We start from the raw sequence: 15,855 nt of genomic DNA on the forward strand, positions 1-15,855 counted from the left end.
TTCCGCCGCGTTCGTTTTACAGCCACCAGCAGCCGTTACGCCAATCATAAGCTTCCGGTCCCGGTCCCTGGAGGTTCCGAGGCGGAGGGTTCCGTGTTCCAGTTTTGGGCTCTGGCACCAGCCCTATCAGCGCCTTACTTCCTCCCTCCTACGAGCCCTTCATGCCTCTCCCGATAACGTAATCTACTGCGCTCGTTGATGTGTGATGTGGCTTTTAAAAGGAAGTTCTACTTAAAATAATGGTTGTAAAATGAAGATTGGCCTTCCGAGAGGGTTTTGGTGGTGGACATTAAGCACGATACGATTTAGATGGTGGAGAAATTTAGCTTTAAGAAAACATGACACTTAAATACTAGAACTACCGCGATTTTAGCGCTTGAAACTTTATTGCGATTTATGTTCAATATTAAAATGAAAATTTTATTTTTGAATACTTTAAAATTAACATTCCATTTGATTTGTGAAAGTCATGCATTAACATTTGGTAGAAGTGTTCAACCTTAAGAAATAAATTTGATTGAAAAAGTACCTGACCAGTCAAAATTACTGGTACGGTAGTTCTCTAGTGTTAAAGAGAGTGAGAACGAGAAAAGAAAGTAAACATTGCACAAAACAAAATTGCTGTACATTCTAACTTAAACATACAATGAACAGTACTTGAACTTCTGTTAAAAAACACACACATTGTTGAACACCATTGCACTCTTGAAGATCAACTAAACAAGAATGCACCAAACAAACCAAGTGGAAGAGAAAACCGAAACACTAGCCCAGCACCTCGACCTTGCTGCTTCTCGCGGCGGGCGTATGAAGCAATCGCCAGCCTCGCCCGGTCCAATTGGCTGCGAGCGGAAATTAATTATTTCCTGTGTGATTCTCCCATATGCAGCAGTTAAAAACAGATGCCCGGGAAGGGCGCAACGGCGTGAAAGTCCGAGAATAGGCCAACGGAAAGAAGTAGCTAATGCTACCGCTGGAACATGAGAGCAACAAAGAAGCTCCTTGTGAGTGTGTGTGTGCTTGGTTATAATAAATGTAATTAAGTAGGAAACAATTTCTAGTTCTTTTTCTTCTGCAAACTCGGCGCCGAAGCGGAGTGGGTTGGTAGGAATAGAAAATAAAACACCAGAAGCGTGTTAGATGGAGCTGAATATTACCAGACGCACCGAAAAACTTGAGTAACCATCGGTTTTATGCTCTCGATCGATGTCTAACTAGATGGATGTATATAATACGCAATTGTTGAGCTTGAGCTCGTTCAATTCAATATCTAAGAGAGCTATAACACATTTTCCGGTAACCGTACTAGTAACATATCATTTGAATAAGTTACAATAAACAAAATTATAAAAAATTTAATTTTATATTACACTTCATTAACATGTTGACTGCTCCGTGTCACCCAAAAAGCGGATGACAGCAACAATGCTCATCAGCTCTTTACACTAACATAGCAGTGGACTTATGTAGTAGCAGGCAATAAAAATAGCTAAAATGTATACTTTGGGTACAGCCTACTTTTTGCTTAGTTTTCAAAAACAGAAAACCAACGACTTTCGCTTTTTGGGTGACACGGCCAAGTTAAACATTTTGACAAATAAAAATCTAAAATTTATAAATCTTACTTTGGCAATTTGACATTGAAATTGAACTATCGTGATTAATTAGTATTTTTAACGATCCCTAAATGTATCCTTTTATTCCAAGATCAAATCAAAGGCAGATTGGTTGGCGACAGTTGGTTGAAAAAGTGTTTAAAAACTTACTTGCATACTTGTGGGAGGATCTTCACAAAATCGTAGTTGGAAATTTTTGATCACAGTGTCCATGGTTTCGCGGATAGAAACTTCTCTTCTATGTGAAATCATGGGATTTGAATCCGCCATCATGCGCAGTCTTCCTCCAGAACATATTCCCAACGCCTCAATTCCTTGCTCTGTTGATGAACCTAATTTGCAGTTTTACCCAACTTTCCTGGATCCTAGTAAGAAGTAAACAAAATTTCAACCAACTGTCAAAAATATTCCCACCTCTTTTCCATTGATCTTGGTTTATTCTATTCTCTTGTTATGTTTACTAGGATGCGATAATTGTGTAGAGTTTATTTATGAAATGTCCTGAATCAAACTTCGAGCTCAATTAATGCTATGATAAGTATTTGTTGTTACAAAGAAAATTCGTTTGTGTTATTGATTTCATTAGTTATTGCTATTACCAAATCCATTACAAATTATACGCTCGACGCGTACATCACTTCTAAAAATAAATAGCACAAGCAGATTCAAATAAAGTCATCAATTCGAGGGTTAATAAAGAGATACCAGTTCGTGCGCTCTTCCACCATTCGGTGAATCGACAAGAAGTGACGACTGCTTACGCACGACGACACAGCATTGCACTCCATTACGAAAAGTGTTATTGCGACTTGTTATTCCGCGACCACAGATAGACACGGAGCCATATGAACTCTTCGTCCAATCGAACCGTGAAGGAGGGTCCTGCTCCATTCTCCTTGCGACGGCAAGCGTAGAAGTAGTAGTAGTAGTAGCAGTAGTAGTAGACGGCAGCCATTCCGAATCCGAAGAACACTCCGAAAAATAAAAGTTGCTTTGGTTCGAGAGGCCGGTTCGGTTCGCTCTTCTAACCTATCTCGATGAATAATTCAATCACTTCGAAAGCATTATTGCTCCAATCGAACTCGCGCGCCTTTTTCCCTCCGTTACCCCCGGCGTCACAGCAACCTTTACTTCCGTTCCCGGTCGGAAGAACCCATGGTGAACGGTAACGGGGCGGGGGAGGACAGGGGGAGGTGGTTAGCAAACGTCGTCGCATTTTATTTCTCACCCATTTAGGTAGGTGGTAACAACCTGCCCACCACCCCCAACACTCTGTCATTCTTCAGCTTCCCGCGGCCCATAATTATGGGTAAGTATGGTGTGCCCTGTGCCTGGGGCAGCAGTTGGGGGGTCGGTGGTTCCGTTGCGTAAAGCACAGGAAGACCGGCTAAGGCAAACCCCAACAACGCGCCGAGGTTCGTTACACCCGCGCACAGTAAACATACTCAACCGTGGCACGGTGCGTTGTCGTCGTCGTTCGATGTCATTCGCTGTGAGAAATATGTTTATTTTTTTCTATTCTTCTACCACCGTTTTGCCGGTTCCTCCGTGATTTCTGTCGCGAGAGGAAAGGTGATTTGCATATATTTTCCTTCGTCGCGGGGTTCGCTTTCAACAAAATTGAAAGCGATGCGAGCCTACTCATTCGGAGCAATTTAGCATCCTGCGCGGGCCATACTTTTTTGCAAAATCGGCTGTGGGCGGCAAACCAACACACTCGCACGCTCACTCACACAATGTTCGTTTAACCAGACCAGGACTGTAGCTAAATATTATGCTGGAGAACAATTTAGTTATCAACGCCCACACGCGTGGTCAGTGTAGCAATGGCCGATGTACATGAATGAAAACTGGTTGAATGGTGTGAGTTGATACGTTCCGGTAAGGGGCTACAAATATGGTTAAAAACCTGATTAGAAAACTAATGATATTTGAAAATGTTTTTGTTTGATGGGATTCATTGAAAACTAAATGCAGTGTATATTTCTGTTCAGCACCAATTTTATATCAGCACAAGTTTTTTTTTTGGGCTGCCTATGGCGCATCGGTACCGAGAGGAAACACCACGCCGCAGTTGTGGGATCGAATCTCGAGTCTTGGCACCCTTCCGGTATTACGAACGGTTGACCACCGATCTTGAAAATACCGTCTTTCGGTCACAGAAACTCTCTTCGGAGAGAGGCCTTGTTCCACTAGGGGATGTCGTGCCACATAAAAAAAGTAGATAATTTTTCAATAAAAACTTTGACTGGCAAACGTACATTGGAAAATATATGCACAGAAATATGTAAAAATAACATTTATAATTGTTGGTCATACATGGAATGTTCGATTTCAACGTTATCGTCCACTTAAAAACATATGAAAATAATAACACATTCTCCACTGTCGACTGTCATACATCAAATAATTAAATTGCAAATGTTTCATTGCACTTCAGACGTAACGAACGATGGAGGAATTAATTAAAATATTGCAAATTTAATAAATTTTGTAAGAAAGTTTTCAACAATTAGTTTGAAGTAAAATTTTCATGTGCCACTTGACGCACATAAAATGTTTTATATTGAATTCAAAATAACAAATCAAAGTGAGGACATCGAAACAAGTTTAATGTGACCCACAATCCACAAAATTTGATAAACATACTAGATGCGTACACTAGTAACATAACTTATCAATCCTTGGCATCAGAATGCTACCGTCCTCCGATGGACGAATTTACGAAGGTCGACATCGACCTCCGCTCGGCGTCGTACACACACAACTGACCATAAACCATGGTTGTATTTTGTTTCTCTTTCCCGGTTGTGTTTGGGGTACTTTATTTTCGCGGCCACCACACAACCCGAAAGGACATCGCACCAAGTGACCGGCGACGGCTCGGGAGCATGGCGTAGGGTGGCGCACCACGCGTGGTCGGAAGTGTGTTACGTGAATCCATGAAAGAAAACCACTTTCTGCTCCCCGAACAGAGAGATCACGTTATTACTGCCCCAAACCCACCCGTTGGTGGCCAGCCAACGCACTTCTTTCGTCCCACACGCAAACGGGCGAAGAGGAGGTGGAGGAAAATGGACCGAAGCCCGACAGCAAACGCAGGATTATGTCGACACCCACTGGAGAAGGACGTTTTCAATTTTTTAGCTTAAATTTGTTGTTGAAATTTTTCACGCCGTTGAGTTTCGCTTGCCAAAAACTGAACGCCGCGCACGGGTGGGTTGGAAGCTGTTGAAAATCGAGAAAATTTTGTCTCCCCAAACCGTGAGACCGTGTTTCCTGCAGTGGTCAATTCATCCGCACGCCGCGATGCGTGTGTTTTCTTAAAGTTCAACGACGGCACAACGTCTTGAGACACCCTTACCGGCAACGGCTACTGGGCAATCAATTCATCGGCCACTCTTCTTGGGCTGGTCGGCGTAAAAAAAACATGCGTTGGCTATAATGAAGTAATTTATTTTTATGTCTGTTTGAACTGCGGTTTCAGTTTTATATTTTTCGCTCGGCCGCGAATTAGCACAAGGCACGACGACGATATCGCCACACCGTATTGGCAATTTTAAACCGAAACAGATCGGTCAAATAAATCTTATGGCACTACACATTTGACAAATGGATTTCGGGTCGATGGTAAATAAATAAAAAAGGACTTAGACCTTTAGAGCACTTGGGAGAGGAAGGAAGGAAGTAAAGAAGAATATAGCGTTTTACTTTTTCAATATTTCCAGCCATTATGATTTACAGGAATGGAAAGATTAATGGATTAAATAAAAAATGAGTTTTGAAGAGGTTTGGCCCGCCGCAGTTTTTTATTAAGTAAAGGCCAAAAATATTGGAATTGAGCCTTGCCCCCAAGATTCACTTAATCTTTGGTTATTCGAATTTCAGTATATTGATAAATTTACAAACTTTCTTCATTTGTTTAGATTCGTCCAATTGAGTTAAATCAACATGAATTACATCCGATGGTCTTGTACGACAAATTCGACATGTTTCTTACTAAAATATAAAAACTTAATTATGATCTAAAACAAAACAAACGAAAAACGTTTCTCCATCAATCAAAAGAAACGACGATATGGCACGCGCGGTTAGTTAATTTATCTAAGTCTCCGGAGATTCCGACGAATCGTGGAATGGATTTTCGAGGGATGAACTACATTTTAACCCACTTTCACTCACATCATCTATAAAATACGCTGTTCTGACCCAAAAACAAAACAAAAATTTGTAAATGCAAAACAACTCACACTCCACTCGCGTAAAATTCACGATCTGAAGATCGCGCGAAGCTTAGGATCGTGTGCTGGTTGAACATAAAATCCGATTAGAGTGACACCAAACGAGACCGAAAACCCGCGTCCACGGCGCCAAGGCGCCTCCCGAAAATGGTCACAACGTCGTGGGAGGAAGAGGAGGTGCCGGTTCATCAGCGCAGAAACTGGCCACTTTGGGCCACCTCCTACACGCATTAGCATCAGGCCATTGGAGGGTTATATGTCTGCTTCCTTTTACCTTTTTCCACTGGACTGACATCTACCGGTGGTTCGTCTGTTCACTCGAACGTGAGATGGCAGGTGTCACGACAAGCTGCCATAATAAAAAGTGTCCATAAATCGATGACACTGGGAAGAGCCAATGTTTGGTAGGAAAAATAAACCCCTCCATCAACATCATCATCACAAAGCAAGAAGTGGATAACTCGCGCAAGAGCTTTCGACAAAGAAACGCTACCACCAACCAAGCAAGACCTGGTTCGATCGATTGGTGTGAAGGTATTGGAACGGCTTAATAAATCTGGGGACTTCATTCTCCCGTCGGTGCTGCCGAATTTGGAGTGCCACTTAGCAGCAAAAGCCACTCCAAGCGAAGGCGGAATGAGAGCTACTCTACTGCGGCCTGCGAAATCAGCAAGAAAATGTTTTCGGATCGCTCTCGATCGGGTCCTTCTGGCAATCAGATTTGTTTGACAAAAAGCTGACAGAAGGTAATTTATTAGCATAACGACAGTGAGATTTTGAAGTTTGAAATTTAGCGTAGGAATGTTCATCCTTGAAAGTGTTTAGAACTTCTATATTGATTGCCAACCAAAACAGGGATATTTATGATAGTCCACAAAGTACGGTATTCTCTAATAGGTTTTTTGTTTTTAAAGTACATTACTTAATTTTAAGAGTATTTTTTTAACCGTTCTTCTCAACAATGACACCAGTTAAAAAAGTTCATAAATCAATAAATAGCGCTCGCTGGAATTATGTCATCTGCGTGAGCGGAAACTTACTTCACAGAAAAGATAAGAAGTGAAACAAATGAGAATAAATATTTACCCCGCGAGCTGCAAAGAGGGGTTGACTAATTTGCAGCTTTCGAAAGAACGGCACAGCATATGGTAAGCAAAACAGATAAGCCACGTGCACTTGAAGATAGGTTTGTCTCGCATGACGAATACTGCAAGGACCGATGGAGTTTGCTAACAAACAAAATAATCATCATATTTACGCTACATCCGGTTGTTTGGACGCACAGTAAACGTCTGGGAGAAATTATGAATTAAAAACAATAAACAAAATTGTAAAATAGTTTCGAAGATTTTTGTGAATTCGACGATGAATTTAATAATCTATCCACCATCTTTAGTAATTACCAAAAGGCCGGATATTTCTTTTACGTAAAGCAAAAAGGTAAACCGGGGGGATCACTGCCCGAAGTAAACATGTTCAAAATGTGTTGCCGTTATGCATTCAGCTTACTCTGGAATTTCCGCGAACATAAGCGTAAAAATACCACCGATTGAAAAGCAAGCTCATAATGGCACGCGAAATGATACGCGTGTGCCTCGGACCCATTTAATCTTTCATTTGTTTTCTTCTCCCATCCAAACAAACAAATGCAACGTCAGCGGATGCGAGGGCATCAACAGCGACGGCGATCGTATCGCGCTATAAATATGCTCCCACACGGCCGTCCTTCCGCCAATATTATGCAACGGCAGAACGCACAGTTGGTGTGTTGTAGCTGATGCTGCCGTCTGTGATGACGATGTTGTGCGTGGTTCATCAAGCTAAATTACCGCAATCGTGTGGCGCGCGAATGGGCGGCGTGTGGTTCCACTCCCATCGAATTCAACCACCACGAGAGCCGGATTTTACTCCACGCCTGAGTGGAAATGAAGAGCGAGGAAGGAAAAGCAACTAAACCTCGAACGAAGAAGATATGCGCTGGGTTGTTCAGTGTGATCGACATCGATCACGCACAACCCACGGGCCACCGATCCCCGCTGGGAGGGGGGTGGGGGCAGCGAACGAGGCTGTATCCGCCTCCCAATCCAACCCAACACACAACAGCTGCAACAGCAGCAACAGTAGACGAAAAACGGACAGCAAATGCGAATGCGAGCAGCAAGTGTTACAACACAACAGTGAACCAAATCTCCCAAAATCATTCCAATGACGACGAGACGTAAGGGAGGTGGGGTCCAGAGGAAGAAGGAGCGAACGGAAATGGAGGCAGCGGAAACGGCAATCGCAACAAGATGCAGATGCATCGCATTAACGAGGCCGGTTGCATTTCCCAACTGTGAAGCTTTTCATACAGGGTTGTCGCCCAACAGAAGATGAGCGATGTAAATTTGTTTTTGGCAATTTTATTTTGGGTGTTCAACTAAAAAAATGGCGAAATGGACAATAGGTTTTTACTAAATTAATCAAAATTATTTTAAAAATAAAAAGACAACCAGGAAATGGAATGCATCAAAACAAAAGAAAGGATTGTTAGACATGATTTATAAATAACAAATGCATATGAATGTAGGAAATAAATACGAAGCTTCTTAAAGAACAAATTCAGACACGGCATTGCCATGTTTATGGAGCACTTGCTTTTAACAGAACAGCTAAAAACCTCACAGTTTACAAACATTCAAGTCTTTAAAACGATCCAAATATTTGAACTAATTGATGTAGAATTCAAACATCAAGTGATTTAAAATCGGGAAGTTATTGTCGTCATACTATTTCTATTTATACAAACAGAAACATTACATCATAGTTGTAATTTTCTAGTAAATGTAACATGAATATAAAAAATTAGTGTGCTTTAAATTATCAAATCTTTTTTATACATTCTTTAAAGCATGGTGCTACATTTCACTTTATGGATAAATGCTTTTACAATAACTACAAACGTTTGCAAACGAATTTCGTTTCGAACGAATCACATGGCCCAAATATTTCCTACATTTGATTTCGAATACTTAACATCAGATGGGATAGCATTATATATGAAGTAAAAAATGAATAAATAATAAATAAATAGTTACAAATGTAAACCCTGTTGCTTCCAAACCAATTCTTTCTCAATCGACAGATAGAAAGAGGGAACACAACCACGCGCTGTTAAAAGAACATGAAGAGCTTAGCAATAAGCAACACATCGATAGAAATTGCTTCTTTTCATCTTGTTCCAAACCAGACGTTGCTTTTGCGCTCGGGGTGGTGTTTTCCAACCGTCCCGTTCAATGTTCAGATTGTTGCTTTTCGATCTGGTCTGTTTAGCTTTACCGACACAGAGGCGGATGATGGTCTATCCCGTTCGTTTACTTTTTTGTTGTTTCTCTTTCCATCCTTCTCGTTTACTCCTTTTTACTATAACACATCGCCGTCAGCTGCATTCGAGCATAGAAGAAAAAAAAGATTCACGATGCACTCGGGTGTTATGCATCAGGCCCCTTTTCCTGGACCAGTTGCAACCTGCTCGGTATACTCAAGTAAAACCACACACACATCTATACGCGCGTGGTTGGATAGCGCTCAAGATCGAGCAGCAGAACGAGAGATAGGTTGAAGTCGGCTCGCGACCGAATTTCGCGAAGGATTCTTCCGTGCACCGTTAGGTTGCAGCAGTAATCTTCATCTCGCTGGCTCGCGATCAAGATGAAGGGGGGACAGAATTGAAGAGAAACGACAACAAACTTCGCGCAACAGAGCGCCATCACGATGGAGCTGAATGAATGAAGGAGATTTTCGTACCATCTTGCGGTTCCCTTTTCTTCGTTAGTCCTGAGACATCGGGTTTTATTTTTCATTTAACTGTTCCTCTGCCACTTGCCAGCCATCATCAGCAGCGTCATCAACAAACGGGAATCTCTCTCCTCTGTAGGACGCGATGAAGAAATGGCTGCTGCAAGAATCAGCCATCGAAAAAATGGGAAAAATAAATGCAACCGGAAATTGGAGGCCGCGCACGTTGCATCAACCGGGCACAAGATGAACGTTGGATGAAAACAAGTTTTCTTGCCGTTCTCGTAGAGAAAGAAACAACAAAAATAAGCTGCCAGAACCAGCTGCACTTCTCTACTGTTACGGTAATTCCCGGTATAAGTTTCTTCTCGAGCTGTTTAGCGCTTGGTTTACCGATGAGTGTTCGGTCACATTCCTCGCAACTTTAATCGTTTCCGAAGATTGATCGGATGAATAATCCAACTTGCTACATTTCCTTACGGAACCAAGTGTGGTAAGGATAGATATTGGCGTATCCATATGGAATATTTTTCAAATTTTGGTCACTACAAAAATGCACAATTTACTCTTTTTAAATACTTTTTTATATAAGTCTTAGTGTAATCCATCATCTTCATCTTTACATTCATATAAAATAACCAAAATTACTGGTCACCATATGACAAAATTAAAATCAGGAGACAAAACCATATGAACACGAGACAAAAGTAGTTGTGTTAAAGGCAAACCCAGATGCCTTAGAGATAAAAGTTGAAACTCTATTTCAATCATGGATGGGAGGTTAGAGACAAAGATTTAGATTGTAGTTTTGGTTCAGTATGCCAACACAGAGTGTGTTTCCTGTTATGGTTTATAGAGTTTGATCACTTTCATTTCACAAACATATAAAACAGCTTCTAAGTTTATTCATCGAAAGTATGTAACAGATCGCGCTCCATCAAGCAACATTCGAGTGTGAAGCTCTCCCTTTTCCCACCCAAATCAAACCTCACCCTCCCACTCACACTACCTTGATTAATTTCGAGCCTCTATGAAAGGTGTAAAAATAACAATTACAGTTTCGAGTTACTCAAGAACGCGGAGGTTGCGCAAAGTGGGTGGCAGCGAGAGGCGTGGAAAGCAGACACCTTTTGATCGAACCGAAGCACGGAAGATCTTACGTTTCTACGAGTTTCACGGTTTAATCACCTTGGGGTGGAAAGGAACCCTAAGCACACATACACTCACACACACATTCCACCCAGCGGAAATACGCTTAACGTGCCAGGCGCTTGAACTCGGCCCACTTTGCCGATTCAAGCGTTGGTGTCTGAGGAGAACCGGCTGAAGTGAGCATCATGCCCCACTGTGAATGGGCCGATTGTCGGGTTTAATGTTTTAAAAATAATTCTATGCTGGCACGTCCGGTCACATCACAATCGAGTGCGAGTCATGCTGCTGCGTCATGCAGCGGGGTTTCCGCAGCACCCACAGACGATACATATTGATCCAAAGAATTGGATTGGTTTTTCGGACGGGTATTCGAGGAGAAAATGCAAACAAGAAAATAGTAAAGTGGCTAATAAGGTGAGCTGCACAACAATTGATAATTAGTAAAAATAATTCGGAAACGGAAATAAGCCTTTTTCCATTCAAAAATGGCATAATGAATAAATTAGAAAAAAGTCATTACAATTCAAAAATAACAACATAAACAACACAGAAAAACATGAGTATAATAAAATGGCCAACGGTAATTGACGCGCATTAAAACGAATCCAACGCCGTAGACTTCAAAAATTTCACCATTCCAAGCAGAAAGGAAGGAAAACCTGACGGACGGACGCATTGATTGGATTTAACATTTATTACCCTTAACCGTAACCCACCGCCACGACAAGTGGCGAATGAAAAGGTCCCAGAAGCCCCGATTCTCCTCCGACCCAAGCAACATCGCGCGTACGTGCCAACTCCGGTTGATTTATGTGATCACCGCATCGCTAACCCGGGCCGGAAGACCGATCGTCCGATTGGAGCGTTAGTTTTCCACCCGCTCTGAAGGCAAATCATCCCCCATTGCAGCCCAGTGAAGTGTGTACACACATTTGCGTGTGCCTCCTGTCACTGCTCGCGCACCGGGGGGAGCATAAATTTCCCCATGCCATTCAGCCATTCGCGACATGATCGATCGGACGCCAAATGTTCGATCCGACGATGATCGGAGCGGACACAGAACGAAAGTCGTGGGGCGGATGGATATCGCGGGATCACCAGCATTTAACGGTCGTCCCCGCCATCATTTGCCGATGGAAACCTACACAGCGCGATGCGGATGTTTATTTATGTGCAATGCGCGCACACACGTTCGAACGAATTCGATAATCACGTGCGTGAAAACCCTTGTCAAACAGAAGAGAGCATCGGGCTGGGAACGGCGATTGATTGATGGATCGAACTCAAATGTCACGCAATAATCGCGACGCGCGGGGAGGTTTGTGCTGCTGTTCGGGAGCATAGATTTTCTTATGCTGCTATTTGGTCTACTCCTTCGAGGTAACACACACCACCCTCCCTACCCACTCGTTTGTTTCCCGGGTGGAGAGATGGATTGATTTGTCAGCTTTTTCTTCTCGCCTAGCAGCGCGATGGCAGCAACATTGTGTCTTTGAGCCTTCCATCTAGGCTTTGTGACTATTGAAAACGTGTGAGTAATATGATTTCGATACGCTTGAACGATCTTCTCCACTTCCAACACCGGCGAACGAACGATCGATTTCAATAGGCGTTGTGTAACATATTTCATCGAATTATTCACACCATTATAGGCGTGTCAAAATATGGATCCCGTCAGGCATTCTGATACCCTTTTGAATAAAAAGCAACCCTGGCCGACAAAAGAAACGGATCAAGGAAAAGCGCGGATAAAAAGCATTCAGTTTTAAAAAACATTAGCTTCTTTCTCATGGTGTCATGATATGCATGGTGCCACGAATGGAAAATAAACTTCACCAAAACCATCGGAATTGACCCATTTCCTGGCGTCGCCCCAAGGGTCTGCCCAGTGGGCTATAAACATTTTTACGATTTTGACACAAATTCCCTCTTCCTTCCTACGAGACCGGAAGCCACGTGAAACACATGTGGAGTGGACAATATGGGGATTATTTGGTCGTTCGATTTGTCACGTAAATGAGCAGCAAAATAGTCAAATAACTTTGGAGAAGTTTTCTTATATTATCCAAGCAACACAATAGCCAGATGTACGGGACATAAATTACATAGAAATATTATTTGCGTGAAACGGTTTTTAGTTTCTTTCCGATAAGAAATTCATTTTTATCGTTTATAATCATACGATAAAGAGTGCATACATTTGCTAAAATATTTTGAAATTGTTTTACATTGATCTCAAACTTTGATAACACGAGATTACGAGATAAACCCTCTATTGGAATTACAAAAACAAAAACGCCGGAAATCAATCGAGCCATACTGAAAATGCGTAAATTCCAATCAACCGCCAAAGCATTCCCCAAAAACAACGCAGGGTTGAACTAATCATCCGCAGAGGAAAACAAAATGTCCACAGCTGACACTTTCGAATTTTCTTTTTTTCCGCTCGCTGGTGATTTGGCGGGCAGAACAAGAACAACACTGGGTACTTCCCGGTAAACGGGCAGCCCAGCCACCATTCTCTTCTCGGTTTGGCGTTGTTTGAGTTTTAAGAATTTATGACAGATCGTGCCGTTGCCATCTTGGGCGGAGATTAAAAATAAAAATTACTTTTATCTCATTTCCTCTGGACCCACCGTGAAGGAGCATGTAGAGCAAAAGTGCGGATAGGAGAAGGAGGGAGACAGCAAGACGGGATGTGTGAAGGGTTTCAAGGGGTTCACAAGGAAACCGTCTCTGCAGAGCACGTCGCTGCGTTTTCGTTCCATTTCCTGATGGCGCTAAAGGGACTCGAAGGATTGCTAAGGGGAAGAAAAAGGGAGGGGAAAGAGAGCACAAAATATACGGCATGCCTTTAGGAAGAACGCATTCACAATCCGGTCGACGAGTCCGGTCGAACTGAAAATACGGTCAAAAAGTTCAACCACTTAGAGAAGCGTGGAAAGTGTATGGTAAAAGGCGAAGAATAAAGCGAAGACGGCAACGGCAAGGCAAAATCATATCGTTGTTGGATGAACGATCTAAGTTCTGCGAGAAGAAGAAATCATTTTGCGCAAGGCAAGAAATAGAAACAAACAAAAATACAAACAAAGTAAAATATTCGAAACAACAGCGACAGCATCACGGACAAATACCGGTACGTGACATAACCCCAAAAAACGTCTCCTCTGTGACCCGCTGAAAGAGGGACGTGAGTAAACTCGAATGTGGAAAACTAACGGGGCAATCGCAACAAAGCTCCCGGGGAGCATTGAGAAACTTTAGTTGCTTATTTGCCGGAAACTAAATCCCAAATTTTATTCACGTCTGTGCGCACCACCTCGGGTCCACAGTGGCCATGTGCAAATTTCTAGTTGGAAACTTGAAGGGACGTAGAGGAAAAAAGGCGATAAATGGGTAACCTAAAACAGGAGATGAAAATTGGTACGATTTTCCTACCTTCATGTCGTTGACGATGTGCTGGAACAGGGTGCCGATGGTGGCGACCCCCGCATCGGTTCCGCTGCGATCCATCCCGATGTCCATCTTGCAAATATGTTCGGCCTTATTTAATTTGTTTTCCTGTTTTTTTTACTTTGTTCGCTTCCTTGCTTCACTTCCGCAACCGTAACCGGATTCGTGTTATCCTTTTGGCAAACTCCAACGGATCCGGCCGCGAATACTTCTCCTCTGACCCTCGGGATAGTAGGTAGATTTATAGCCTCGAGGCAATATTATTATTTTTCCGTCCTTCCTTTTTTTGCCTCCCCCGGCGAGAGGCACGTGAGCGGAAAGGAAGAGCAAAAGCACAAACTGGACGGCAGGATGCGGAGAGTTGGCTTTGGACGAAGTGGTTCCGCGCGCCGGGTTTCGAGGACGTAAAGCCGATCGTTTTATTTTTCGCTTTGCCGACTTTCGACCGACCGGAAGAGGATCGGTAAAAGCTGAGCTGAAAAACGCAACTGCTCGTACAGAACTTTCCTCGGAATGGTACACACAAACGCACACACACACACGTCGATGGTTTCCTTCGATTCACCTTGCACGATTTCCGGCAAACGTGTGTTTCCTCCTTTGGCTGGTGGTGGCGGGTATGTTTTAGGATACCATTGCAGCAAGGTTTTTCTGATCCTTACTCAAAATGGCACCCCCACCAAGACACACGACCGCATGTAGTAGCACACGCACGAACACCTACACACGCACACACACACTCCCGAAGGACGAAAATCGATTTTCCACGGAATTTGGCCAGCAAACGGCCGGTCGCTTTCAGGATACCGGCGTCATCGTGCACTACTTGCACACTGACACACACACACATACACAAGTAGAACGCTGTTGGGCAGCTGTTGCCGGTTGCTGGTCACACGTTACACAACACCAACCTACCTACACACGAGAACCGAAACACGTAACGAGCACGTGACGAAAAGGAACTTCTTCTACAACACCGCGAACAGAAGACCAAAAAAAGAAGCACTGCGCCTTTTACTCCGATGTTTTTCTTTTTTCTTCTATCGCTTTTTGTTTTGCTTCCGGGGTCACCGCACGCCGCTACTGCTCATCTGCCCCTTTGGCGCACCAGGAACGCATTATGGCCCCCGGGAGCATTAATCCGATTCCGACCGGAAATGTATCGTACACATCCGGCGCCGCAACCGACCGGGGGGAGGAAGTCGCGGAAAACGTACCCAACACGCAACCGGCCAAGGATGTTTTCATGAGTGTGCGCGGGGGGCACACTACCTCTTTTCGGGTCACGTTTACTATTTTTTCGTTTCGTGTTTTGTTTTTCTTCTCTGGGAATGGGCAGGTCGTGAAGAAACTGGTTTCTCGGGGGGTTTCCACGAGGGATTATTTCCTACATGAATTACTTTTTCCAAACTTCACTTTTCACATTGGATGCCTTTCGATGCACTTTTCAAAGTTGAACGACTAAAATAGGGAGAAGAGAAATAATATTTTTACTCTATACGGTGAAATTGAGTGTCGAAATTTGATGAAATATTTGAACAAATTTAAAAAAAAATAGAAATTATACTTTTAATCCGACTACGACCATAATTAGGTTTAAATCCTTGCATAAA

General features: G+C 42.9%; 1 protein-coding gene across 1 annotated transcript in view; it reads right to left on the reverse strand.

Annotated features, from left to right (window-relative positions):
• LOC131282088 (probable serine/threonine-protein kinase DDB_G0282963) overlaps positions 1–14,680 on the reverse strand; it is a 54,809-nt gene extending 40,129 nt beyond the window's left edge. The window contains exon 1 of the mRNA XM_058311483.1: positions 14,225–14,680. Coding sequence (XP_058167466.1) covers positions 14,225–14,311 — 87 coding nt within the window. The 5' untranslated portion in view covers positions 14,312–14,680. The remainder of the gene's footprint in view (positions 1–14,224) is intronic.
• Between the last annotated feature and the right edge of the window lie 1,175 nt (positions 14,681–15,855).

Source organism: Anopheles ziemanni, chromosome 2 (assembly GCF_943734765.1).
Source record: "Anopheles ziemanni chromosome 2, idAnoZiCoDA_A2_x.2, whole genome shotgun sequence".
In the NCBI taxonomy this organism is placed as follows: domain Eukaryota; kingdom Metazoa; phylum Arthropoda; class Insecta; order Diptera; family Culicidae; genus Anopheles; species Anopheles ziemanni.